General features: G+C 47.9%; 9 protein-coding genes across 9 annotated transcripts; 3 read left to right on the top strand and 6 right to left on the bottom strand.

Annotated features, from left to right (window-relative positions):
* Positions 1-829: 829 nt before the first annotated feature.
* On the bottom strand, positions 830-3,086 carry F9C07_2281252 (uncharacterized protein). The gene is made up of 5 exons (XM_041294991.2): positions 2,173-3,086; positions 2,014-2,118; positions 1,724-1,951; positions 1,530-1,672; positions 830-1,485 (listed from the first exon to the last, which is right to left on the bottom strand). The coding sequence occupies exons 1-5, from the start codon at positions 2,359-2,361 to the stop codon at positions 978-980; spliced, it is 1,173 nt and encodes a 390-aa protein (XP_041150678.1). The 5' UTR covers positions 2,362-3,086; the 3' UTR covers positions 830-977.
* A 128-nt stretch (positions 3,087-3,214) lies between these two features.
* Positions 3,215-5,754, top strand: F9C07_2281253 (amino acid transporter). Its single transcript, XM_041294983.2, has 9 exons — positions 3,215-3,549; positions 3,602-3,672; positions 3,727-3,840; positions 3,887-3,914; positions 3,969-4,023; positions 4,073-4,453; positions 4,520-4,543; positions 4,595-4,920; positions 4,992-5,754. Exons 1-9 carry the CDS (start codon positions 3,379-3,381, stop codon positions 5,433-5,435), a joined length of 1,614 nt encoding a protein of 537 aa, XP_041150679.1. The 5' UTR covers positions 3,215-3,378; the 3' UTR covers positions 5,436-5,754.
* Positions 5,755-6,460: 706 nt separating this feature from the next.
* On the top strand, positions 6,461-7,181 carry F9C07_1908270 (uncharacterized protein). The gene is made up of 3 exons (XM_041294984.2): positions 6,461-6,780; positions 6,859-6,936; positions 6,994-7,181. Exons 1-3 carry the CDS (start codon positions 6,683-6,685, stop codon positions 7,121-7,123), a joined length of 306 nt encoding a protein of 101 aa, XP_041150680.2. The 5' UTR covers positions 6,461-6,682; the 3' UTR covers positions 7,124-7,181.
* A 908-nt stretch (positions 7,182-8,089) lies between these two features.
* Positions 8,090-9,580, bottom strand: F9C07_2220235 (uncharacterized protein; the record flags this gene model as incomplete). The annotated part of the gene is made up of 6 exons (XM_071509717.1): positions 8,090-8,426; positions 8,508-8,787; positions 8,839-8,945; positions 9,011-9,119; positions 9,191-9,329; positions 9,410-9,580. 6 exons carry the CDS (start codon positions 9,578-9,580, stop codon positions 8,090-8,092), a joined length of 1,143 nt encoding a protein of 380 aa, XP_071367128.1.
* Positions 9,581-11,227: 1,647 nt separating this feature from the next.
* On the bottom strand, positions 11,228-13,653 carry F9C07_1908357 (putative ankyrin). The gene is made up of 3 exons (XM_071508473.1): positions 12,512-13,653; positions 12,018-12,116; positions 11,228-11,963 (listed from the first exon to the last, which is right to left on the bottom strand). Exons 1-3 carry the CDS (start codon positions 13,347-13,349, stop codon positions 11,464-11,466), a joined length of 1,437 nt encoding a protein of 478 aa, XP_071367129.1. The 5' UTR covers positions 13,350-13,653; the 3' UTR covers positions 11,228-11,463.
* A 566-nt stretch (positions 13,654-14,219) lies between these two features.
* F9C07_13383 (uncharacterized protein) lies at positions 14,220-16,608 on the bottom strand (the record flags this gene model as incomplete). The annotated part of the gene is made up of 5 exons (XM_071507991.1): positions 14,220-14,687; positions 14,751-15,036; positions 15,094-15,520; positions 15,571-16,384; positions 16,471-16,608. 5 exons carry the CDS (start codon positions 16,606-16,608, stop codon positions 14,220-14,222), a joined length of 2,133 nt encoding a protein of 710 aa, XP_071367130.1.
* Positions 16,609-16,965: 357 nt separating this feature from the next.
* F9C07_2201210 (H+/oligopeptide symporter) lies at positions 16,966-18,937 on the top strand (the record flags this gene model as incomplete). The annotated part of the gene is made up of 10 exons (XM_071509503.1): positions 16,966-17,185; positions 17,228-17,408; positions 17,462-17,673; positions 17,704-17,979; positions 18,038-18,087; positions 18,115-18,224; positions 18,290-18,444; positions 18,472-18,559; positions 18,608-18,642; positions 18,729-18,937. 10 exons carry the CDS (start codon positions 16,966-16,968, stop codon positions 18,935-18,937), a joined length of 1,536 nt encoding a protein of 511 aa, XP_071367131.1.
* A 1,711-nt stretch (positions 18,938-20,648) lies between these two features.
* Positions 20,649-21,928, bottom strand: F9C07_2281261 (putative beta-galactosidase; the record flags this gene model as incomplete). Its single annotated transcript, XM_041294995.2, has 2 exons — positions 21,196-21,928; positions 20,649-20,984 (listed from the first exon to the last, which is right to left on the bottom strand). The coding sequence occupies exons 1-2, from the start codon at positions 21,616-21,618 to the stop codon at positions 20,649-20,651; spliced, it is 759 nt and encodes a 252-aa protein (XP_041150685.2). The 5' UTR covers positions 21,619-21,928.
* Positions 21,929-22,276: 348 nt separating this feature from the next.
* Positions 22,277-24,102, bottom strand: F9C07_2086801 (putative transporter; the record flags this gene model as incomplete). Its single annotated transcript, XM_041294996.2, has 5 exons — positions 22,277-22,769; positions 22,826-23,123; positions 23,174-23,498; positions 23,550-23,999; positions 24,054-24,102. The coding sequence occupies 5 exons, from the start codon at positions 24,100-24,102 to the stop codon at positions 22,440-22,442; spliced, it is 1,452 nt and encodes a 483-aa protein (XP_041150686.1). The 3' UTR covers positions 22,277-22,439.
* Between the last annotated feature and the right edge of the window lie 1,230 nt (positions 24,103-25,332).

Here is a 25,332-nt window from a genome sequence, read left to right on the forward strand (position 1 = left end):
GTACGCACTAAAAGTCTCATTACCCGCTTCACAGAGATACATCTTTCTAGTAAGATCCGCCGGAAAGTAACGCGTTTACTTTTTGTCCTTCACTCAAAGGACTTGTTAAGACCACAATCTGCACATGGTGATCTTGAATTAGACTCGGGCTACGGCGGAGCGAACTCTCTCGTCTTTGCTGATATGCATCTTACCATTGATACAAGGATGGAGCAGGTCAATATTCATACGAAGGGCTTACTGGCTCTAGAGACCTCACATATTTCTGGACGCATCCAGTGCATATGTTTTCTGCCCAGTCAAGTTGCCATATATTCTTGATACTTCTCAAGCCGTGGATGTTTCCCTTTGAAACGAAGGGACGACAAGGGTTAGGCCTCGTTATATAGAGTATTGCTCCTCGCGTGCAGAAGCATTGAAAGTCGTTTCATGTGCGGTATTCAGATGAACCGCATCGAATGGTTTATATGTGTTCGATTTAACCGCCGTCGAATATCGATCGCAGAATCGGGTATAAACCAGGAAAGCTAACTTACTCTCTTCTTAACATCCGGACTTGCCGCTTATTAACGTGTTCCAAGGCATGTGCACTATTATATAGTACATGAGCTCAACATCATTCAGCTTTGGAAGACTTGGTAACATTTGTGATATCGTCCCAGCTTGTCGAGAGTTGTATAGTACCCATTTTGGCGATTGTACCAAAGGACAAAATACTTCTCACAGCAATTGGTCATCTTTATTGACAGGAAATATAAAAATGAACATAATCAGATATCTCTCTATGCTATAGACCTTATTACTTCGATTGTAGATGTGTTGGTGCTGTACGATTAGATAAACTCCACTCGGTCTACATATACACAAGCTTCGAGAACAAGTTCATCACTGCAATTGATATGTTATAAAGAGCCTTAAGAGTATATCATAACGCTTCTACCAAATCGAAGTCACCAGCCACCAAAACACGCAGTAAATCACTCCACCTTAACCTCCCACTGCGTCCGCCTGATAATCGCATGCTGACTTCCATCACTGTCGATACTCCTCATCTCAGCATCGTCAAGGGCACGATTCTGATGCGACTTCTGTGTATTGACCCCATCACTCAAGCCCCCCGATACTGTTGTGACCGTCTGACATTGCCCTCTGGAATTAAACCGAGATTTTGCACCAGGCAGCTCCTCATTTCCCACTCGGGAACCTCGCTCCATCGACTGGAGCGCATAGCTCCCTGCCGAGCGAGACCGACTGTAGTAAGTGCCACCTGGCTCACAGTCCATGTGCGTTGTGGCACCCATGTTCAAGTCGAATACCTGGAGGAACTTGCGAAGGCACGGAAATGTGGCCGACATAAGGGAAAAGTGCATTGCCACTTCTGTAACCACGACGGTGTCGGTGATTGTGAACGTCGGGTTGGCGGCATTGTCTGCTGTCGTGCTTTGCTGGAGGAGTACGAGACGCACAATGATGGGGATTGTTGCTCTATGACGGTTAGTAGTGACAGGTTATAGATCATGGATACGTACAGCAACTGAAGCGAAAAGGCCATCACCACGGTTATCTTGGTCGCTGAGGCCACGCGTAGATCCCACACCATTAGAATGACCATGCATGGAAGGAGAAGCTCAATGAAGATGTTTCCCGCCTCAACTGCCGTCCATTGGGCAAACTGATAGCATTGTTAGATATGGCCCTTGTTCGGTGAAGACAATGATCATACCATGCTGCCACAATGATCTACTGCCCCGACGTTCCATGGCATGGGAAGTTTGCATTGAAATGCAATCAGGAACAGCGAGATGACTCCCCAGAGAAGGATGAATCCAGTCAGAAGTTGGCTCGCTTTTAGATGGAGTTTCGTTCTGGTAAGACGCGCGATGAGGAGGGAGATTGAGACCTTGGACGAACAGACGACGACGGGATACAGGAGCCAGGCGACGTAGATGCCCTAACAGAACGCCAAAGTCAGTCGTCCAAGTAACTTGGTCCACAGATACTTGGCTTTCTTACCTTTAGTCCAGATTCGACTTGATCATCGGTGAGCAAAGCTTCTTTCTTACCGATCCCGTTTCGTACGGCTTGGAGAATCACGGCTGTTTGCACGGTCCCGATGATCTGAGTATCATCTCGTCAGCTGGCAATGACTAGATTGCAGAATGTGATGTTTACCGTCCCGAATACGGCGGCTACATCGTCTAAGCCAAAGGGGGGATTCAGCTTCAAGCGGAGATACACCCTGATGCCAATGATGAGAATTGACCAGCTCAGGCCAATCAGAGCCGCAATAATGATGAAGGCGCTATGGTCATCGGGTGTCACTTGGACGTAGGAGTCTCCATCTGGGTTGCCGGACGACATCAGGAACGCACATTCCCGGAGTCGAGTCAAGCAAAAGGATCAATCTTGCAATGAAGACCCGGAGAGCCAGACGAAAGCATTATCTATTTCTATGAAGGCCGCCTCTTCTGAGCCAGGGGATATCGTCCAACATTCCATAAGGGAAAAGAGAACTATACTAGTGAAGTTTCTCTGGTGCGGTCCTCCGGCATCGGGCTGTGTTAACTGTTGGATACTGGGTCCAACGCACGACTAAAGTGCCAATTGGGTTTTAGTCGAGTGGGATTGAAATTAACGTGAATAGGGACCCTTTTTCGATGTAACTCTTTTGGTTTATGCTCACCGAAGGAATTAATCCCTGCATCTGTATAGTAATAGCTGCAATACCCCTAACACTGCCAGTCCCGTCGGCAGTAGGCGCATGAACTTAGCCTATGGACATTACCTTAAACTGTACTAGATTGTCATCATTTCAATGCCATTTTTATACAAGTTCCTGTCTTTCTGATCTCTTTCCTCTTGTTCTTTAGTGGTATTATGTCAATATGCAAAAGCCGACACGGAGTCGTAACGACGGCTGTTGGAACTAGAGACAATCCACAACGAAATCGCCCCCATGCCAGAAAGAGACTTACCTTGACGAAAGTTACACATTTGTCACTAGGATCTTGGCTCGGAAGAGTTTGCACGGCAGATCCCATTCGTGGCGGGGCGATCCTGTATCTATTAGTAGTTAAATGCAACGTTATACGGGTAGTGAGCCCATTCGTGCCCTAACTCGCCGGCCTAGACTGTTAAAACCGTTTTGGCGCAACCTTAACAGAAAAGGTCCACTATAGCCCCCTGTCAAAACCCTTCATCGTTACTTGTAGTCTCTTGCACTATTTACGTACATGTTACTAGCCCCGTTGTGACTTGAACCTAGAACGGTCAGAGAAGAATGTGAAAAAGAGCAAACTCAACAACACCCTCTCTCTACAACTCCCCCCCTTTACCTTACCTTCGTTGTAGCCCTCTCTCTCTCTCTCTCTCGTCAATATGCTATCCAGTGGACAGCTGGAACTGAAGGATATCGGCTCGGCGCGTTCTCCACATGTAGAAGAGAGAAATGGTTCTCTTGACCCCGACTTGTCCGACGATGTTAAGGCAGGCTTCACCGTGAATGACCAGCGGGATATGCAGCGCATGGGCAAGAAGCAGGAGTTACGGGTCTGTATATCTGGGGTCTACGGTTTTCCGACAGTACTGACTCAGCATCTAGAGGAACTTCCGCATGGCCAGCACTATCGGTTTCACGACTTGCGTCATGGGGACATGGGAGATTTTATTGACGTATACTACCCGTCTTACACGTTTGATCTAGTACGAAGGCTAACCCGAAGCCAGATCCAACACCCCTGGTCTGACAGCTGGTGGACGACCTGCTCTGTTTTGGTCCCTAGTATGGGCATACTGCGGGCAGTTCTTCATCGTGCTCTCTATGGCAGAGATGTCATCCATGTAAGCATGGTTGCTGCTCTTGGGATTGTAATCTGACCATGTCTAGGGCACCTACAGCGGGAGGACAGTACCATGTAAGTCACGTATAGAAAGAGTAACTCATTGGACTTTGTTGACATGCTGGGCAGTGGGTTTCCGAATTCGCTCCTCGGGCCTATCAGAAGTTCCTCAGTTATGCCTCTGGTAAGTACATGCAGATGTTCCTCATTATGTTCAATACTGAGTGTGATAGGATGGCTCTCAACGATCTCCTGGCAGAGCATCGTCGCCCTTGATGCTTACCTGGCTGGAACGATAGTGCAAGGCCTCATCTCATTGAACGACGACGGTTACACGCCGGCGCGTTGGCAGGGAACATTGCTTGTCTTTGCTGCAGCAATCGGCATGTCGTTATTCAATATCTTCGGTGCGAAGCATCTGCCCCTGGCGGAAGGAATCTTCGTTACTTGTCATTTCTTCGCTTTCATTCCCGTGATCGTCACCCTGCTTGTGCTCGCTCCGAAGGCCAAGGCAGAAGATGTTTTCACTGGGTTTACAGATTATGGGTCCGGATGGCCATCTGTCTCATGGACGGTCATGGTCGGCCAGGTATCTTGCATGTTTGTCGTGCTAGGTGAGACCTACATCTTGGAGTATCAGAGTTTATGTAGTAGCTAATACGCATGTTCCACCTTGCTAGGTTCTGACTCTGTCGCACACATGTGTAAGTGAGGATTGTTAGATCAAACAGAGCTTCTTACTGACATATCGGTAGCGGAAGAGATTGAAAATGCCAGCGTCATCGTTCCAAAGTCGATGATCTGGGCGTTTCTCCTGAACATCCCCTTCGCGTTTGGTCTGCTCCTTACCTACTTGTTCTGTATGCCCGACGTGCAAAGCGCTCTCGACTCTCCCACGGGTTTCCCTTTTATCCACGTCTTCCGCGAGGCAGTTAACAATACTGCCGGTGCGACTATACTTGTAGTGATTGTCCTTGTATTGATTGTCATGATCACGATTAGCTCTCTGGCATCGGCTTCGCGGCAGACATTTGCTTTTGCTCGTGATAATGGCCTACCTTTTTCAAACTGGCTAGGAGAGGTAGGCTCCATGAAGTTCCTAGTCCGATGTCCGGTTGTTGTTCGTTATAACTTACACGTAGCATTCTCTAGGTCAACCCACGACTACATATCCCGGTCAACTCTATCATTGTCACCTGTCTCTTCTCAATGGCAATGTCTCTCATCAACATCGGCTCTACCGTCGCGTTTAACGCCATGCTCTCCTTATCAACCACTGCGTTGATGGCCACCTATCTCATCTCTATCGGTTGCATTATTGCTCGTCGTATTTCCTGCAACCCACCACTTCCACCCTCCCGATGGACGCTGGGACGTTTTGGCATGCCCGTTAACATCTTGGCCATGGTGTATGCCAGCTGGTCTTTCTTCTGGAGTTTCTGGCCCAATGCGTACGATGTCAATGCTGAGAATTTTAATTGGGCGTCGGTGTTGTTCGTGGGACTGATGGGAATCTCAACGATTGTGTATTGGACATATGCGAGGAAGCATTATGATGGACCGGTGGTTAAGGTGGAGGGAAGGAAGTTCCAGTAGTCTCTCTAATGGTGAGGACCAGTCTCACAACTACGGAGGTCTGGCTATATTGACGGGTGCATGAACTGATATCGATGCTCTTGATTAAAGGTTTTTTGGTGGTGGATGTATGATGCACATTTCTTTCCTTTCTATTTCTTATTCTTCACTTCTTCTTTGAATTTTATCATATTGTAATCTGGTTCAATGTTTTGCTACTTTTGTAAGATCACACTTAGACTAGGGTCAATGGCACCTTGAACAAACATTGAGATTGATATTGCACCACCTCTAAGCCTTTATGGATGACTACCGTGAATTACCTGATAGAGACTTTGTCCATCGATATGATTATCAGGTCTGGTTCAACGTGAGTTCAAGTGCGTGTCCTTTATTATCATACCGGGCACAAGGTACTGGGCCTCCGCTTTTCAATAGGTGGAAAGTTACAACGGTTGTACCCTGAACAATTGTTGTCTGCTCTACCTCTGTACACCTCTGGAATACCGTTGACGCTGATATAGTATGCTAGTACCAGTTGCCTTCTCACTTAAATTGACGAAGGCTGAAAAGCCCTTCATTGCCGGTGGTCCCTGGGTTTGTCGGGTTAGGGTTGAGAATGATAGACTCAGCTTAACCAGTTGGATCGTCACAATTCCATCACCTGACATCACCTGTTACCTTCTTACACTTCTCCCTTCATATTATCCTCGTTTTTCTTTTTCGCTTTTCTCTCCATAGCCTCATATACCTACTACCGTAAACCTGACACCATGAATGAACCGGCTTCTGAACCTGAGGGCTACCCCGAACTGGAGGAAGAGACACTGCGGCACATAGAAGGAAAGGTTTATGTCGTCGGTGCTAAAGAGTATCGTTTGGACCGTCTCGTGGGAGAAAGCATGAACGTCTCTTACAATCAGCGACGCGCAGTGTTCTGGGCGACTAGGGCCAGTGACAGCCTTGAGGCCATCATCAAGTTCTTTATTGAGTGCAGCTCCAGAATCTTCCCTATTTCCTTTGAAAAACAAAGGTTTAAAACATGCTGAAGCTAACCGAGAGACAACCGTAGGCAACACCCCATTCTCGCCACTGTGGACATACGCCGGCGCATCTTCTGCCGGCTCGGACGTACCGCCATCGAGGCTGAGATAAAAGCACTCGAGGCAGGGGAAGATGTGAAGGGCCTCCCACACATTCTCGAACGTTGCAGCGATGTGCAAGGCCCGGAATTTGAGTATCCTGGGGGAGTGCTGGACATCGTGGCTATGACCCGGCTTCCCGGTTATCCGCTGGATCTCTTTCAAGGCCAGCTTGAGCCGTGGGAGGTGGATTATGCCAAAGGCGAAGTGCTGCGGATAGTTAGGTAGGTAAAGACCAACTAACCTATCAGTTGCGCCCTAGTTCGTGAGGATCGGATTGCTAATCCCGGAGGCTTCGGCAGGGAACTGAGGCAACGGGGCCGGGCGTATACCCTGGGGGACCCCAGTAAGGTTATCCTTGACAGACAGGGCTTACAAGTGTATGGAAGGTGTCCTTTATCCTGCCTGCCTTCACCATTGTGACTAAACTCCGATAGGGGAATCTGCTCTCTCGGACGTGCAATCGCCACCCCTCGCCGCGAGTGGCCTATTAGCGAAAACACCAATGTCATCCAGCAGCTGGGGAGGGAAATTTGGTGGATTTACGGACAATCGCGAGATACATAGTGCTGTGCATCCGGATACCATTTGCAGCTAATCTATCAGCTCTCCTGTTGGCCCTGGTATGCTGCTGGTGGGATCATAGATTAGAATTCCTGGTACTCGAGGACGCATGAAGAATTCAAGGAAACTTTTCTACTACTCGAATAAAATGGAAGTCTAACCTGATAATACAAAGATAAAATAATATGCAACAGGAGGGATTTGCTATAGCTACCACAGCTATATTAAATATTCTGAGCTGTCTTGCAGTGCAGTATGGTTTATATAAGAAGTAGAATAACTTATATTATATCTACACAAAGCACCATGGGACTGGCATATACGGGAGATTCAGTATGAAGGAACTGTTCTTTTTCATGTTCATTTGATACCCAACCCCGGTTGGATATTTCTAACATATGAATTAGGAATTTTGCTCTTCTTCATGCTCCCTGTCTTAACTTTCTAGGCTTTGCTAGGCCTTCCTCTTGGTCTTATCATTGTAGGTTACCATGATGCCCACCTCTTATATGCCGACAAGTAGTATCCGGTGAGAATCGCTAGAAGACCAGCATAACCCAAAGTCATGCAGTGAACTGTGCTCTAAGATACTGTGCTTTTCCTGACCACGCACTGACTTGCTCCAGGAACTGAATAAGATGGGACTCCATCCTGAGGGCGGAGACAAAATCTGGGATAACTTCACTGTAGACAATGAGGGACCGATACAACATAATCACAAGTGGCTTTAGGGCTTGGGAACACGAAGAATGAGAGAAGTACTAGTTTCTATGGTTCTATCTAGTTCTTCCGCAAGATCCACTGTTCTCAATCTATGTTTAACAGTCTTAGGAAACCTAAGGTGAACTTACCAACTTCAGCTGTATGAAGCAATGTATCATAGAAGAAGAGATTACCGCACTAACCACTATCTACCACACAATAAACGAAGTCAGGTTCAAGTACACCCCACTAGAGCTAACGGGAAAGCTATAATCGCTCTTTGCCCGGCTTTCTAGCAGAGCGAAACGCGCCGAGAGGCTTGATAGTCTTGAACCACTCTTCACCAAGGACAAGGTGATCGCGCTTATCCATTGACTGTCTCTTCTCAGCCCACTCCCTCTCCGCAATGGCAAAGCTTTGGACTTCTTTCCCCAGCCATGCGGAACTAATTTCAGCGGCCTCGGCCACATTTTCAAAAGGGAATAGATGGCTGCCCTTTGGTATCACGGCTTCTTTTACCTTCCCCTGCGAGTCTCCTCCACTCCCTCCAATGCCGTGACCACATATTTTGATCCCTTCACGGACCTCATCGAGTCGAAGATAGCTTTTCTCTCCCAGAACCTATATCATCGACGGTCGAAGGGTTGGAAGACGAAAGAACGTCGCGCGTGGCTCCGGGCAATACATAGGGAAAAAAGCAGCAATGGGGTCCATCTCGGCATGAGTTGAACGGTCAATCTGAATTCGACCGTCTAGTGTGCGTGCAGAGAAGTTTTCACGTATCTGAGCGATCATATCTTGGTACCTAGAAGTAGTTAGAGTCACAGGTGGATTGGCAGGATTACTCCCTTCCAAGGACTCGGGATACAGTTCCGTTGGGAGGTCACGAAATCCAAACTTCGTCGTGCGATCCACACAGCGGGGGTCCATCTTAGGGAACATCTCTTTATAGACTTCCGTAGCAGCTTGACAATTTAGCCAGACGTCCTAACAGTATAATGTAAAATTAATAGCACTTAGGGGGTCGGATCCAAAACCCATGGGTAGAGGGTTCAATTGGATCACCGGATCCAAGAGGATAAGAGTAGTAAAGAGCCGCGGATATAGAAAGACCAAATTAGTTCTAGGTCAGTCGAAGTCATGTTAGACTGTCTCGCATCGAGTCAAGTACACGGATTTCAAACGTACATGATGTTTCCTCCGAAACTGTGGCCCAGTCCAACCAGTGGCCGGGGCATCTCGTCACGAAAGTAATTGATCATAAAGAGAAGATCACAATAATGGTCCATCCAGGAAACTATATTAACAGACCAAAAAAAGGAGTTAAATCCCAGCTCAACAGCTGCCTGGGAATGTTGTGGAACTTACAACCAATACTAAGCTTGTCTTCATTAAAAATAGCGCTCATTCCCATGTTTGCCGCTTCTGCAACCCAGATGCTGCGAATCTGGAAACTATTTCGCTCGGCGCGTTGTAATATTTCATTCCACAGCGGCTCATACAATTCCTGTAGTCAGTTTAGCACTAGCTAACCTTGGGAGGGGACCACGGCGAGTAATCATGGATATACCTTGGCAAGGCCAACACCGTGATCGTAACGGCCTCTGGGGAGAGCGGCTCTGGTGGGTTTAGAGGCGTATACTGCTTGACATGTAGCCGCAGCACGTCTTCCTGGCGACCAGCAGTACTGCCAGCATATTCCCGAATGTGACAACCAGGTACGGTATGCTCGGTGATACGGAAGTTGTTCGAGGACATTTTGTCAAGTTTTAGTGTTGGATGGTTGAATGTGGGTGGGAACAAGAAAGAACAAGTAAAGAACAAAGGCTTTCAGGTAGTATTTACTAGTAGAGTCTATTTATACCGATAGTTAGTAAGATCATTGAATGGCCGTAAAAATCCTAGGATGTGACCAGAGTTCGCCCGCGGCATGTGATCTCAAGCACTGGTGTTTACTTCATCTGAGTATGTTAATACCACATAGATAACCTTCAATTCTTCCGTTTCATTTCATCTACGACCCTCCGTCGATATTACTATGCCCACATCGTCGGTACGATGACCTCTTCTGGCCATACAGGAAGCGCAGACGCTCGCGGATTCTTCTCTGGAAGGGAGGGATCTACTAGAACAAACTGCGGAAATCTAGCAACACACAGATGCTCCAACAGCCGACTCCAGGGATCAGTTCCAGTCTTTGTCTCCAAGGGAATGTTACATCCGTTCTTGTCTTAACCCAGTGGGGGCAACGGGAAGATCCTGGCCTACATGTGGAGTTAGTGGAAGCGCACTTGGTTAATGCCTTGGCGGCCTGTTGACTCCTGATGGTGCTGCGCGTAGACTTACTTGAAAATCACAAGGAAAATGCGTGAACATCGTTGTTCGTTGAGCATGGTCAACATCAGGTTTACTGAAGTCATATAAGATGGCAGCATTCTGATGACCGAACATGCAGTCAGTGAATGGTATCGATCCACGTTGCCAAGCAGTTGGCTGCATCCTGGTGGTCAGAGTTTGACCTTCGTCATACAAATTCCGACCAAACGCGACAGGCTTGAATCTATCCCTAAGATGTATCTATTCCGTCTTCCCTCGGAATGACTGTGTATCAATCAATTACTCACTCCGTATTAGTAACGCTGGACCGAGGCCTGCCGAATCAGGCGCTCTTTCATCAAAATAACCTTCTTAGTTAGGGCTACTGCTGTCATCTGTCAGAGCTGCCTAGAATAATGCACTCAGCCGGTCTTCTTATAACCACCGAAAGTACCGAACTAACATGACGTATGCCCATAACTCCAATGTAGCTCAATAACAGACGCTTGTATAACTCTTCACTCTTCGCGAGTCTCGTTTAGGCGTTACTTTACTAGTATACTTCGTGTAGTTCTTGGTTGCGGAGTGGAAGTTATCGGATTCTATTCCGAATGTCCAATATTCATATCTAGAGTACTGACAGCCACGGTCCGCCATGTAACCCCAATATAGCATATAAATAGCCACTAACAAATTCCGTTCTTAGCAAGTCCTGCGGAGAGGTTGGGCATCGTGTCTCACTCACATTGCAGCCAGACTTGCTCTCATCCATCTCCACAGTCCATTCTACAAGCAAGGGCACCGTCGTCGATATCATGGCTTCCCAAGGGACTTTACCGGAGTTCCACTCCATGCCGGAGAGACAGTATCTGCGTTTCCTATTTTAACTGTATGAACTGCTCACTCGACAACGCTAAATGCTCGACTGTTAGAAGCGCCGATTCAGTCTCCCCCAGTCCTCTGCCGATGAGGTGTCTGCACCTCCAACCCAGTATTTGAAACATTCGATTTCACCACGGTTAAAATGGTATTGTGGTGTTCATCAGTGCCCATGCAACAGGGTTCATTGGCCCGTTCGATTGTCACAGACAACCCGTCTTGGAAAGCTTCATGGTGCAGGTGATTAGCTGGTGCAACAGTGGCATATTGGCAAATCTGTCGTTGGGTGGTTGAGGATCTGAGGAGGTGTTACCGCGATCAACAGATTTATGTCCTGCTCAACTGGGGGCCGGTTCAAGGGGATATGATGCATTTGAGGGATTCACAACTTTTTGATACATATATAAGGGAGAATATGATGATATTTGCAAGTGTAGTTATAGACATTACTCTTGCTTAGCGCCATGTTCAAGCAGCAGACTGACCACCTCCTGATGCCCTTTCTCTTGAGCACGTGCAAGTGCCGTCTCGCGATGCTGGTTTTTGCACTCCAGATCAGCACCATATTCAAGCAGGAGCCTAACTGTATCCTGGAATCCATCCTCAGCAGCGATTATCAGTGGTGTGTTGCCATCCTTATCCTCACAGTGTAGATTAGCACCCCCCTCCAGCAGTAGCCTGATTACATGAACCGCACCCTCATGTCCCTGTAGAACAGTGCACATCACTACTGTAGATCCTTCGTCATCTTTGTGCCCAAGATCAGCACCCCCTTCAAGTAGTAGCCTGACTATACCCTCGTGTCCTTCTTTAGCAGCCAGCATCACTGCTGTACATCCTTCGTTATCTTTGTGCTCAAGTTCAGCACCATTTTCAAGTAGTAGCCTGACCACACCCTCGTGTCCTCGTTCGGCAGCCCGCATCATTGCTGTACATCCTTCGATATCTTTGTGCTCGAGATCAGCACTCTTTCCAAGTAATAGTCTGACCATATCCTCACGTCCATGAATAGTAGCCTCTGCTAATATGGTGTGACCCCGTTTAGATACACACCACAGCTCAGCACCGTTCTCAAGTAGCAGCCTAAGTATACCCTCATGTCCTGTTGTGACAGCATATACCACTGGTGTACTGCCGTCAAAGCTTCTGTGCTTGGGATCAGCACCTTTTCAAGCAATAGTCTGACCAGACCCTCATGTCCTTCTAGAACAGCCCATGCTAGTGGTGTATAACTGAACTTTTCTTCAGTCTCGAGGTCAGCACCCTTTTCAAGCAATAGTCTGACCACATCCTCATGTCCTTTCATAACAGCCCATGCTAGTGGCGCACGGTCGAGTGAATCTTTCTCCTCGGGATCAGCACCTTTTTCAAGCAATACTCTGACCACTCCCCCGTGTCCTCTTTTGGCAGCCCATAACACTGGTGTACGGCTGCCTCCAATTTTGTTCTTGAAATCAGCGCCTTTTTCAAGCAATACTCTGACCACTCCCTCATGTCCTTCTATAGCAGCCCATGCTAATGGTGTGTAACCTTGCCCATCTCCGTGGCTAAGGTCAACACCCCTTTCAAGTAGCAGCCTAACGACACCCTCGTTTCCTTTTTTGGCTGCCCATATAACTGGTGTGCGATGATATTCATTATCGACAAGATCAAGACGAGCACCTTTTTCAAGCAGTAGTCCGACCACATCCTCGTGCCCATTCATAGCAGCCCATATCACTGGTGTGCGCCCATACGGATGATCATCATTATCAAGATCAGCGCCATTTTCAAGTAATAGTCTAACCACATCCTTATGCCCTAAAGAAGCGGCATATATCAGTGGTGTATAACCACGCTCATCTGTGCACTCTAGAACAGCACCCTTCTCAAGCAATAATCTCACCACCTCCTCGTGCCCATAGAGAGCGGCATATATCAGTGGTGTCCAACCACGCTCATTTGTGCACTCCAGATCAGCGCCCCTTTTGAGCAGTGCCTCTATGGGTAGTGTATAACCCTTTCGTGAGTACCATCGCAGGGATGAGCTTCCACCAAACTTGATATTAAATTTGTAGAGCGGATCCACTTGTTGAATATGATAGATTCGGCGACTCGTCATCAAAAAGTATAGAATGTCCTTCTGACTCGATAGGGTTTCGATGATCAGAAGGAGTACTTCATTTGGAAGATTGAGGAGAGACATTGCGAAGACGCAAAGTAGTATAGCAACCGAGAGGCTTTTGCAATATCTATTGACAAGGATTGTCCGCTTTCCTGATTGAAAAACGAAAGATTTATCCAGCGTAGGGTAGATGAAACTTGAAAGGAGAGAGGAGAGGAATGATCTCATCTGAACTCTCCCCGATCACCTGACTAGTATACATACTATGCCGAAGGTGCTGTGCCTTATCATTATGTGCATAACCAGGTATCACAACCAAGCAACGTGTTCAAATGACTACCATAGAGAGCTAAAAGGATAGGCTAAGTGACTCTTACTATATCAAGATAACGAGGATTGCACCTTTGAAGTCTATATGTAATATGCTAATTCTAAAGATAAAATATTCTTGATTTTTAGAAGTAATTCCACATTCATGGGGTCAATAGCGGCGTCAAGAGTGCACTCATGTTAGTTATTCTGGAGCGAGGAGGAGTCCTCACATCTCCCTGCAGAGACGTTCAGGGAAGAGCATCCGGAATCATGGATAACCTCTTGCGACGAGAGCTGTTTGCCAAAGGAGACTTTGTGCCGGGTCCGGACGCACCAACCATGGGATTTCTCTCTGATCCGTTCGGAGAAGGTACGAGGAGGTCATTTGCGTAATATGGCTATTATTCGACGGGACTGGCGTCACACGATTGAATGACTGCTGCATGATGTTGGGCTATCCATATGTTGGTTAGAGCAGGGTTGACTTGATGAGGTACAATTGATCATAGCCTCAATTTCAATTTAATGTCAATTAACAGAGACATAGAATCCGCAGTGATTTCATCAGAGCAATGCCTTTTCTCTGGACGGGTTATACTCAGCCCCAGCCAGTCGCAGTCCCATGCTGACCAACAGCACGACACCGTTTGGACCTTTCCCACGGAGACTGAAGCCGTCGAACCTAGCATTATTGTATTGGACAATAGTGAAAGAACATATCTAATCAACGTGCCTACATATCCTGTCGTACAGCGCTTACGTAGAACTCGGTGATGGCTAATGCATCTACTGCCACCGAAAGAACTCAGGCACGCTGGTGTCCAACCCCAACTCGTCCAGCCAGTTTAAGAAGTCCTCACTGGTTTCAAGAGTATCCACGTTCGGTATTGTCTCATCTTGTTCGTGGGCATTTAAGGACATCCCGATCAAATGGGAACTATCCCCGACTCGATCACTGTTGTTTGGTGCAGGCCGATTGCCTGTGCCGGGTTGTGGTCCATCTGCCATCTGACCACCTGACGGGTAATCCAAAGTATCATCTAAGAGCTTGATCATGGCCTTTGTGACTTCCACACACGCCTGGTGTGTGCTATTGTTCGGTGGGTTAGCACTTTCGAACCAGGAAACAAGTAAGCTTAGATTACGGATGATTCTGGACCTGGGAATGGAACATGGTAGTGGCACCCTGGACACCGTACAGCGATGGAGTTCGGTAGCAACAACGCCTGCCGCCGGGAGAGCATAAAAGAGAAACTAGTTGACCCCGACAGGTTAGAGGATAGGGGATAGACATGGAAACAGGTTACAATGACTTACAATCCACGTGTACTGCTCCCGAATGCTGCCTTCTTGATCGCGTTGCCTTGTAAAGTCCGTGACTACCGAGACTATCTGCATGGCCGAGTCTAGAAGATCGGTCATGGCATCGAGACTCTCACTGCAACGAATACGCTCGACTTGGAACACCGTATAGAGGTATTCCAGATGGATAACCAGACTTACTATGGACAGGTGCGGGCCTAGAACCTCCCAGGTGTGCTTGCTGTAGTGAAACTCATTGGGAACCTTATCCCACAATCGCTTACACTCTTGATAAGTAATGCTATAAGCATATTAGTATTCCACGTATTGAGAGAGAAGTCTACGCCGTTCATCTTACTGAAGTTCATTCTGTCTAGAACCAACCGAGTCCCGCCCCAAGGACAGTTCCATCACCTGCTCTCGCAACCTCGCAATCATGTATCGCAGCCGGATGACTGTTGCAGGGCGAAGACCACCGTTGCACGTGCCCCACCCATCCGATGTCAGTTGCCTGACAGCCTTGTCGAGGGAAAGGTTATCCAGGACGAGACTATAGTCATCGAGATCCAAGGGTAGTCCCACGTCGCAGTAATGGTAGGGAAGTCGAGGCGGTCTTCCCAGGAAAGTAGCAAGATTCTTGTCGGTGCGATATGATGCTGCAAAAACCCTCTTGCGAGTCTGCGAGAGAAAGAAGGGAATGGAGGACTCAGGAGAATGTGGACGGTGTAGGCCCATGGCATGGATGCAGGAGACAAGGTCCCCAAATTGGGTGTAAATCTGATGACCTATTCTCTATTAGCCTTGTGCATTGCGCTATAGAGTGCATTGGCATTACTTGTCTCTCCCATTATATTTGATGCCAATACGAAATACGCGTAGTTCAGCCAAACCACCAAGTCATTCACATTGTCGTACTGCCTGCAGATTTCAAGACATGCATGACTTGCAGCTGCCATCTCCATGGTAAAGGCGTCTGAACTGATTTCATCCTTGCCATTCAGAGATAACAACGGGGAGGAAGACGACACGCTGGCACCGAGTCCCGCCATAGCGAAGATGATACCGACAAACTCCCATCGCAGATTCGCACCCGTGAACAAATTGTAAAACCGGTCCGTTGTCATGTTCGCTTCCACCTTGATCGATTGGGTAGCCGTGTTCTGAGTGATCTGGGATCCTAAACCCTCGTGCGGCCATCTCTCCCTGTCCCAGTAATCTCGAAGCAGCCTTAAGGGAGTAAGGACAAGAGGAGCTGGGATGACTGTGAACGAGCTTCGATAGTATTTGTCGGTCACTAAATCTTCATAGAGCCTCAGGGGACGCAGAAGCTGCACCAGTCGGGGAAACACGTGAGTGAAGTCGGCACTCCATGCCTTGCGCAGGGTGGATGCATGTGCTGTTTTCGGTGTTGAGAGGCACATATCTTGTTGACCATGGTCAAATGCAGATATAAAGCTGGTGGATCCCAAGTAAGTTGGCTGGGAGGCAGACGTCACGCCCATCTGAGGCCCAGTTGGTGCGATGCTGTCACCCCGGCTGGAAGAGACATCGAAGACCTCATCTTCGCGCGATGGGTTGGCAGGAGAAACGCTGCGAGGTGCCTGTCTCTTCTTCCGTGGTCGAGTTAAAGGGGCCGGATGATAGTAGCACTGGTACTGTCAGTCCGCAACTTACAGGCTCTGGGTTCGTGTCCAGATTCAGATCGGATTTGAAAATCAAAGGAGTTTGTACATACCTTAGAACTTAAACCCCTAATATCACATCGTCTACACGTCGGTTGTTGATGGTCACACCGGATTTTGGAGATGCGACACGGCTCACAGGAGACTAGCTTACCATTTTTCCGGACCATGTCCCTAGAAATGTTCTTCATGGTGGTTAGATCTATAATCCAGCATCGCCTTATTCTCGTATTCCCAGCTTGTCGGTGGTGAATATGGTGAAGGAGGTGGAAGAAGAGTCGGAGTTCCTGCCGGTTACTAATCGCAGATTTACTCCGCTCTCGGGACGAACCATATGTTATCTGGGGTTGTATTCCGAGCCCTATCGGAATGAAATAAATACATCACGGATTCATACTAGTTACTTCTTAAGTCTATGGATATGCGGCCAAAATCTTTTGGCTTATTTCTTTCAACCAAATGCCTCCTGATTCCATCTGTCCTTTTCGATTTGATTTCTACTTTCCACCGGTACCAAGCTGCAAGCATAGCGACTTCCGTCAGACACAATGAGCACAGGAGACGATATCGAAGGACAGAAAGTGGCCACATCCAATGAAAGTAAAGGGGATCCACAGCAGTTTCAAACGGTAGTAAGTGCGCATGACGAAGAAGATTTACTTCCTGTGGTAGACGACGTATCCTTCCCAGTATGGTTGATCGCGTTCGTGGGAGCTGCCGAGCGTTTCGCCTGGTATGGGCCGACCACCCCTTTGCACGAGTCTTTCTGTTGATTGACTCTGAAGCTAGACAAGGAATTCTAATCTCAAGCAAAGAATTACATCCAGCATTCTCCTTCCAGCAAGATTCCCGGCGTACTGGGCCTGCGCGAAGCGATGGCAACCAATATTGTGAACGCGATGATGGCTGCCGGTTATCTCGCAACGATCCCAGCAGCAGTCATGGCTGATATGTGGTTGGGTCGCTATAGAACTATTCTGGTCTCTGCTCTGTATGATCTTGATTGAATTGCTACCACGCTCGTCAAGGCTAATCATCAGACAGCCTCCAACTCTGCGGCTCTGTGATTTTGTTCGGGACCTCCTTTCCTCGCGCCGTTCAAGCCGGTGCCGCAGAAGGTGGATTAGCCACCGCTATCGTGCTCATCTCTCCAGGCTCAGGAGGCGTGCGATCCTCCATCGCTTCATTTATCGGTATGTCACAATGGAAGCACCAGTTGCCTGGAGTTGACAACCTCTTCGAGCTGACCGGCCATAGCGGAGCAGTACACTGAAATAAACCCCAAGGTCAAGGTACTAAAGAACGGAAAAAAGCTCATCACAGATCGAGAGCTTACAATTCAATATATCTACAATGTGTACTACTGGTATTTCGTTCTCGTGCCTCGTTTCGACATCTAGCACTGTTGACACCTCGGGCTAGGATGGTGAATGTGGGTGGACTGTCGGCCCTGATGACCACAATTCTTGAGAAGTATGTTGGATACTGGGTCGCGTACCTGGTGCCCTTGTGCATGATGGCTCTATCGGTTGTGCCATTGCTGGCGTGGCGACATACGCTGGGTAAGTGATGCCTTACACCGACGCCAGAGAAATAGATGCCAACTGTTCCCGCGATCAGTCCAACGCCCACCAAGTGGCTCTGTGCTGCCACAAGCCAGTAGAGCAATGGTGTATGGTATACGCGAAGGGGTTTAGATGGACGAGGCCAAGCCAGAAAAACAACAAGAGAAGCACCACCGACAGGTGCCCTGGACCGATACATTCATTGACGAGTTGAAGAGTGGATTACTCGCATGTCGGGTTTTGTACGCCCCCAGTGTGAATATGTCAACTTAAAGGCATGGACAACTGACATGATATCCTCTTTCAGTCTCCTCTTTCCCGTTCATTGGTTGTGCCTGAATCAAACCTTCAATAACCTCATTTCCCAGGCCGGACAGATGGTTAATTCCGGAGTTCCGAACGACACCATCAAGTCACCCAACCCTATTGCCAGCATTATCCTGACTCCAGTGGCCTCAAAGGGTCTATACCTTTCTTGACCCGGCGCAGGATTCGATTCGGGCCCATGGCCCGGATTGCCATGGGATTCCTATTTCTCACCCTCGCTATGGTTTACACCGCGATCCTGCAGAAATTAGTCTACTCCACGGGCCCTTGTTACAACCATCCCCTGACGTGCCCGGAGTCAGATCATGGCCAGATTCCCAATCAAATCTCCATGTTCCTGCAAACGCCAATCTACGTCCTCAGTGCAATTGCGGAAATCTTCTGTTTCACCACGGGGACAGAATACGCCTACAACCAAGCCCCAAAGAAGATGAAATCGATGGTTCAATCGGTGGGGATGGCCACCGCTGGAGTTGGAGCTTGCCTGGCCATGGCTTTTACGCCAATAACCAAGGACCCTCATCTGGTTATCATGTATTCGTCATTGGCGGGCGTCATGGCCGTGACAACGGTTTTGTTCGGGGCATTCTTTGGAAAGCACGATAGGGAGAAGACCCTCCTTCTATGACTAAAGCCCCACGAGCGGTTGGTAAACATTGAGGGAATTCTGAAGCTTTACATGAAGGTAGAAAGTGGAGGCAGGTAGTGGTTGTGTTTGTTCCTTCTCTCTTTGACAGGGAGGGACACGATTATACACGGGAATCAATGCAACCGTACTCAGGATAATCTCTATTGAATGCTGTGATCGGTAAGCTAAATAAATTTGCCGTCCCTATTCAACATTAAGGTCAAGAGCGAGTAATTTAAAGACGGATATCTTAGACCCCGGCACTAAAAAATAACATATCCGATCCATTCATAGACAAATGATCCTCTAAGAATCCTCTCACCCATACCAATGGATTTATAAGCAAGGTATGTAGGATTAACCATTCGCCGGATAGTTCAACGGTTGAATATGAGAAGAATCAACATCACACGATTGCTAGTTTATAGCGTAGATATTCGTTCCAGATACTAGGTCGGAGGATATGACGTTAGTCTGAGGGAAACATAGATGAATGGATGTAGCATTGCTTCCACTGAGAGATGTTTTGCAAAAGTTCCAGTCTGGCCTGCTCTTGTCAATCACCTTGAAGCTCATAAGTCCCTTTTCCTTGACAGAGCCCGCACCTCTAATATCCGCATCCGCATAAGAGTCTGTGAGTTCATTGCTTAGCTTCCCAGAGTGTCCGAAAAATAAGATGAACCATCAGATATAACAATCTGGATAAGATCATTTGATTCTCAACCTAGTATGGTCTGTATCTCTGCCCAATCGCATATAAGAATGAGTCCCGGTCATTTGGCGCTGCTAGATTCGTAAGAGGGATTCTTGAACTTCAATTATATGCTCCCTTGACGTATACAGTACACAGAAGTCGATAGACACCTCTCTCTCTGAAGTTACAAAGAATGGGTATAAAGTCTCTACAAGCCAAGACTCGCGTGTACAACAATAGAGGATAGTGAGAAATTCTTGTATAGCTCGGGCTCGGGCCTGACAACCCAGACTTCGGAGGATACGAACAAGGCTCATAAGTGTGCTTCGCTTATACGAACACAGAACAATCATAGAATGAGTTGAGTGCTTCTAATAAAGAGCGATGATGTAGCACAGGTAAGCCATACAGAGGGAGGTCAACTACTTGAACCCATAACACATTCAAGGGTAGACTGAGTAGGTACATTGGCACTCAAGGCCTTCCAGGACAAGGTGCATTGAGGAAAGGTTTAATCTAAAAATGAATGAGTTGAGTTCTTAGCTAACAAGGCCCTCCTAACAGGATCAGACAAAACTATAACACTCGATTCGGCATTTGCTGAAGGATGGCAAGATGTAGTGTAAATTGTGGAATTACGCTCTGCAGTCACCATCACTGACCTGTCCGACGAGATTAGGTGTTCCATCCTCACATTTACTGAGGCACTTCGCAGGCCCAGGAGCAGTATAGCTTGTTGGAACATGGTTACCAATATCTACAAGGATACCAAGTTCATATCCATTATAAACCCCTGGAATCTTGACCGTGGGACTGGGAGCTCCAATGCCGTCTCCTATGACGGTCAATTGTGCACAGTTGATGTAAAACTGAGACTGTCCGTATGTCCCAGCCTGGTAAAACCCAAAGTGCTCCCCACGCATGAGGTAATTGCTCGGGGGTAGATCTGATAGAAGCTGAAAAGTGAAATTCCGAATCGGCAGGCTACCATAGAAATTCGCGCAGTTAATACCGAACTCATCGATAGACATGTATGTCATGGAATAAAGCTTGAAACGTCACCTTTGTAGGAGCTTGTTTCAATTCCATCGGGTGCTTGGCTGAGGTATACGGCGAGTGGACATATTCATAGGCTGGGTGGTAACACCGTGGTTGAATCTGATTTGACAGGCCGTGAAGGGTAGTAGCTAGTGCCACCTTGAAGAATTGGCCTTGCGATTTGGCTTCGGAATACTTCTCGCGGGTGACAGTGCCTTCCTCAGCAATTATAGCTCCAAGGTCGTAGCTAGCATAAAAGTCTGGGTATCCTAGGTTTACCCAGTTCGTGCCACCTCCGATGGAGTAGAGGCTAAGCTTTTGACACCAGAAGCATAGATATGCTTGAAGACTACGCGTTATTAACTGGGGTACAATTTTTGTACCCAGGATCGCCTCATCCACTGGATGTTCCAGCTTGGAATTCCGTGATGAGGTGTGGAGTGCTCGGGCTTAATGTAAGGCGTGCATTCCAGTAGCTGTCGTTCAACTACCCAGCCGGCCAGTCGTATAAATTGTAACACCCCACTCCGATGGGGTATTGGTCATAACCGTAGATATCGATGACGCCCAAGCCAGTTCCCGGAGCATTGTAACCGTTGTTGTTGGCGTCGTTACTAGTTATAGGGACGACGATACCAGCATCGCGAGCTTTATCGATGAAGTATTGCATGTACTGTCTATCTAGACCCAATGCCTCTCCCTCGAACATGGAGTACTCATTCTCGGCCTGCAGAAGTATCACAAGCCCGCCGTTTGTTATTTGTGCGTCGGCAATGATCTTATACACGTGAGACATGTAGTTATCAATGGCAGACAAAAGGTTAGGAGCAGTAGTGCGCAAAATGTCCTTTACTCTCTGCAACCACCCAAGGAGACCGACTTTCTCAACGGCGTCTAGCCACACACTAGGAACAGGATCACGAGATGGAGCATACTCTCCCGCGAGCATAAAGATACGTTCGCACTTGACAAAGAGAGAGTCTGCGTCGTACGTCACAATATCCTGTAGGGAAGTAGGTTTCGAAGCTCGTGGGGTGGAAAGTGATGGTAGAGAGAACAGGGGACGCTAGAGCGAGCGCATGCAGTAAATGATGAAGCTTCATGTGCAGTCTTCATGACTAGCATGGTGCATGCCAGCAATTGGTTATCAACTTACCATCACGCGCGTTTGGCCTTCCAAATAGTTCTTCCTCTGCAGGTTACTTCACAGAATATGCATATAAAAAAGTACCATTGTGTTAATGTTCAAACAAATCAAGCAGGGTCGCCAGGGTTGATCACTCCACACTCACAGGAAGGCCAATTTGAGACTACCCCGGCGTCCCTGGGGTCCGGGTACATGGGTATCCATGCATACAGCTTCTCTTCGGCTCGAATAAGAATATCATTGAGCAAACGGTTGCCCATGGGTCGGTCCCCACATTATCCCCACAATGTATCTACCGAGGGAGGACACTTTTTACAAGGAAAGATCTTCGTGATCGTATCAATATCACTTTAGGGTTGGGCGGCGGCGTTCTCGGACGCCCATTGGTCTATCGCCGCCGCTAATATTCAGTGGCTGCACAGCTGACTTGGCACTCTTTTCTTCCTCTCTCACTGGCCTACCCTAGATGAGATACAATACTCGGCCAACAGAGGAGAGTGGCATGATTGGCTTCTCTGTCTCGAACGATATACTAAGTATCTAGTTCCCTCGCCATATTCACCCACTGAACTGCATACTACCTCCCACTAGCCTCCAGCCTGGTCAGTGGTCAGTTCCACCCCTCAGTTCTCCACATGGGCCACCTGTGCCTCCTTTTCCATGGCTGCTTGTGCACCTTCCGGATCTTCCAGGGCGTGTGGTACGAGCTGGTCGCCGAACAGTTCATCGATCTGCTCCAGAGTGCGCCCTTTGGTCTCTGGATAGAAGAAGTAGTAGCAGAGCATCGCGATGAGATTCAGCGCGAAGAACAGGTAAAAGTACTTGAACCCTACCGAGGACAGAGCGCCTGGTGTGAACTGTGCGAAGATTAAGTTGACCGTCCAATTAGTGAATGTGGTGAGGGCATTGCCGAGCGCGCGGACCTCAACGGGGAAGATTTCTGCAGGGTAGACCTAGGAAATAGTGAGTCAGAATGGGTCCGGCATTGAATGCAGGGGAGAATGCCTACCCAGGAAATGATGCCCAAGGGAGTGTAGAAGAGACTAAATACGAAATTCATGGCGACCATTGACCGCAGCTGATGTGGGTTATTGGGGTTCATGTATTGGGCTTGGACGGCGTTGACGAGCAAAGACGCCCCGAGAAATGCAGCAGAAACAATCAGCGGCTTAACACGTCCAACCTTGTCCACGAGGTAGAGACAGATGGTGCAGTACACGATGGAAAGCGCTCCACTGATCCCAATGATCATGAGGGAAGTCTGATTGTTGTCGATGCCCAAGATCTGGTAAATCCGGGGACCGTAACTGATATGGTTAGCACTGATCTCACCATGTCGAGTAACTTGGATACGTACTAATTAATGACATTAATGCCGGAGAGAGGTCCAAATGCCTGCACACCACAACCAAGAATCAGCCTGCGGCGCCAGGATGGTTTCGTCACAATTGTCTTCCAAGTGGTATTTCCAGCAGCACGGTCGGCCTCGATGACGTCTCGAATCTCGCGGAATTCCAGCTCTATCAGGTCAGGGGAGGAATTTCCTCGAAGCCGTGTAAGGACCACCTTGGCTTCGTCATGTCTGTCCTTCTCCATCAGCCAACGAGGTGACTCGTCGAGGAACCAAATGCCGGTAATTAGAATTAGACCGGGTATATTCTGAAAGGCAAGAGGGAATCTCCCTAGAATTGATCAGTATGTTTCGTTGATCTCATTAAGGGGTGAGACGTTACATGCAAATTCTGAAGAGGAGAAGGAGCAACCGTATCCAAGCCACTGAGCAACAAGAAAGCCCCAGCTCAACATCCATTGAAGCAACCCAGAAAGAGTAGCACGCCATTTTGGCTCAGATAACTCAGCCGCGTACATAGGGATCGTAGCTGTGAGCATTCCCACGGCCATTCCAGCAATGAAGCGGCCAATAATAAGCATCGCCATATTCACGGAACCAGCTTGTAATGCGCAGCCGAGACAGGAGATAACGGAACCTGTCAGGATTGTTCGCTTTCGACCTAACCAATCAGCCCAGACCATGTTCACTATTGTACCGAGAATAGCGCCTCCCTGGAATGCTGAAACAATACCACCAGTGACGGTGTCACTGGGGTTGGTGAAGTACTCTTGGAATGTGGGTAGCGAGATCGTGGAGGTAATTATACCGCTATCATAGCCGAAGAGAAAACCTAAAGACGAGCATAAGTATGGCGAATGGGGTTTTGTAAGAACGCTTGACCAACCTCCTACAGCCAAGAAAATGGCGGAGAATAGGGTCTTGAAAGGCAACATGGCGAGATGATAATATCTGGGGCTCAAGATAGTTGAGCTATCTTAAAACAAAACGTAAGGTATCCATAACATACTCAGTGGTCTTATATACCACCGAGGCTATGTCCCCACAAAGGTGTATGCGGAGTATGGCTTTGATGAATTGACGCCTCGTGGGCACAAATGCGGGGATTTACGGAAATTGTTAGCCCGAGCACATTATAGAGTTCAGCTAGTATGTCAGGCTCAGAGCTATCCTTTACGGTAAAGGTGAAGTGATTCGAAGCAGAGAGTGGAGAGAAAGAGAGCTTGGGATGTTACCTTGCCTCATGGACATGTGGATGGAGTCACGTTTTGCTGTTCATCAACAGGGTCTCGGGAAATAACAAGCCGACAGGAAGTTGGAAGCACTCGAAGGAAAGAGTTTAATTCTAGCTCTGAAATTAGCCCGGATTCTAACCCTACACCTGTCCCAACGAAGTCACCCTCGGCATGGAAGCTAAACGCACTTCAGAACTCACGGCTTTTATGAAGCCCATGGTACTGATAACAGTGAAATCCGTTTTTCCTAAATGCTAGAAGTTTCTGATACACTGGAGAAGCAAGCTGCATTCTGTGCATTCATGTCCCCCAGCAAAGATACACTTCTCACCTTACCCGGAGTGGACATAAGTAGGTCTTGTGCAGTGGTTCCTCCGTATGTTTGAGGGCGATCATATGGATAGATAGCCCTACTACTGGCGGCCTCGAATATTAGTGTGCTGGCAAATTATTGCTTATGGCGGTTACGATCCGGGTTATAATCCTCCTAATGGAGAATATCTACGATAAGCCACAAGGCGAAATAATCTAGGTATATTGCTGCACAATACATGCTTCCATTGCTAGACTATCGTGCCATGTTTTCCTTCAGAAGATGAGTGTGTCAATTTCGACCACAGCCCCTGAATGGGACAGAATCCAGTGAAGGACAGGAATCCTTTTGATAAGCGGAATTGCCGTATATCGTGAAATATAACCCGCGAAAGGAGAGATCCGCATTAAATGACTGTAACATGCCATTTTACGCTGCTAGGAAACAATATAAAAGACCGTCTGAGGGAATTAGACCTGCTAAGTGCACAGCAGGACCGTGCGTTGGTGGGCGATGCCGAGGAACCCCGTTCCAAACTCAGAATTGAGAGAAACTGGACAGAGCTTCGAGAGAGAACTCGGCGTGAAAACGACGCCACCCTTATCACGCACCAGCCT

This window comes from Aspergillus flavus, chromosome 7 (genome assembly GCF_009017415.1).
Source record: "Aspergillus flavus chromosome 7, complete sequence".
Lineage (NCBI taxonomy): Eukaryota > Fungi > Ascomycota > Eurotiomycetes > Eurotiales > Aspergillaceae > Aspergillus > Aspergillus flavus.

Excerpts from the sequence above, each read along its gene's own strand:
- F9C07_2281252 (XM_041294991.2), bottom strand. The coding sequence starts at position 2,361 with ATGTCGTCCGGCAACCCAGATGGAGACTCCTACGTCCAAGTGACACCC. Across the intron at positions 2,119-2,172 it reads TAGCCGCCGTATTCGGGACG|ATCATCGGGACCGTGCAAAC; the intron begins GTAAACATCACA and ends GATGATACTCAG. Across the intron at positions 1,486-1,529 it reads GCCTTTTCGCTTCAGTTGCT|AGCAACAATCCCCATCATTG; the intron begins GTACGTATCCAT and ends TAACCGTCATAG.
- F9C07_1908357 (XM_071508473.1), bottom strand. The coding sequence starts at position 13,349 with ATGAGATCATTCCTCTCCTCTCTCCTTTCAAGTTTCATCTACCCTACG. Across the intron at positions 12,117-12,511 it reads ATGGGCTGCTATAGAAGGAC|ATGAGGGTATACTTAGGCTG; the intron begins ATGAGGGAGTGG and ends TCACAACAGGAC. Across the intron at positions 11,964-12,017 it reads AGAGGCTACTATTCATGGAC|ATATCGAAGGATGTACAGCA; the intron begins GTGAGGATATGG and ends TCGAGCACAAAG.
- F9C07_1908270 (XM_041294984.2), top strand. The coding sequence starts at position 6,683 with ATGACCCGGCTTCCCGGTTATCCGCTGGATCTCTTTCAAGGCCAGCTT. Across the intron at positions 6,781-6,858 it reads GAAGTGCTGCGGATAGTTAG|GGAACTGAGGCAACGGGGCC; the intron begins GTAGGTAAAGAC and ends AGGCTTCGGCAG. Across the intron at positions 6,937-6,993 it reads GACAGACAGGGCTTACAAGT|GGGAATCTGCTCTCTCGGAC; the intron begins GTATGGAAGGTG and ends AAACTCCGATAG.
- F9C07_2281253 (XM_041294983.2), top strand. The coding sequence starts at position 3,379 with ATGCTATCCAGTGGACAGCTGGAACTGAAGGATATCGGCTCGGCGCGT. Across the intron at positions 3,841-3,886 it reads ATGGCAGAGATGTCATCCAT|GGCACCTACAGCGGGAGGAC; the intron begins GTAAGCATGGTT and ends GACCATGTCTAG. Across the intron at positions 4,024-4,072 it reads GTTCCTCAGTTATGCCTCTG|GATGGCTCTCAACGATCTCC; the intron begins GTAAGTACATGC and ends TGAGTGTGATAG.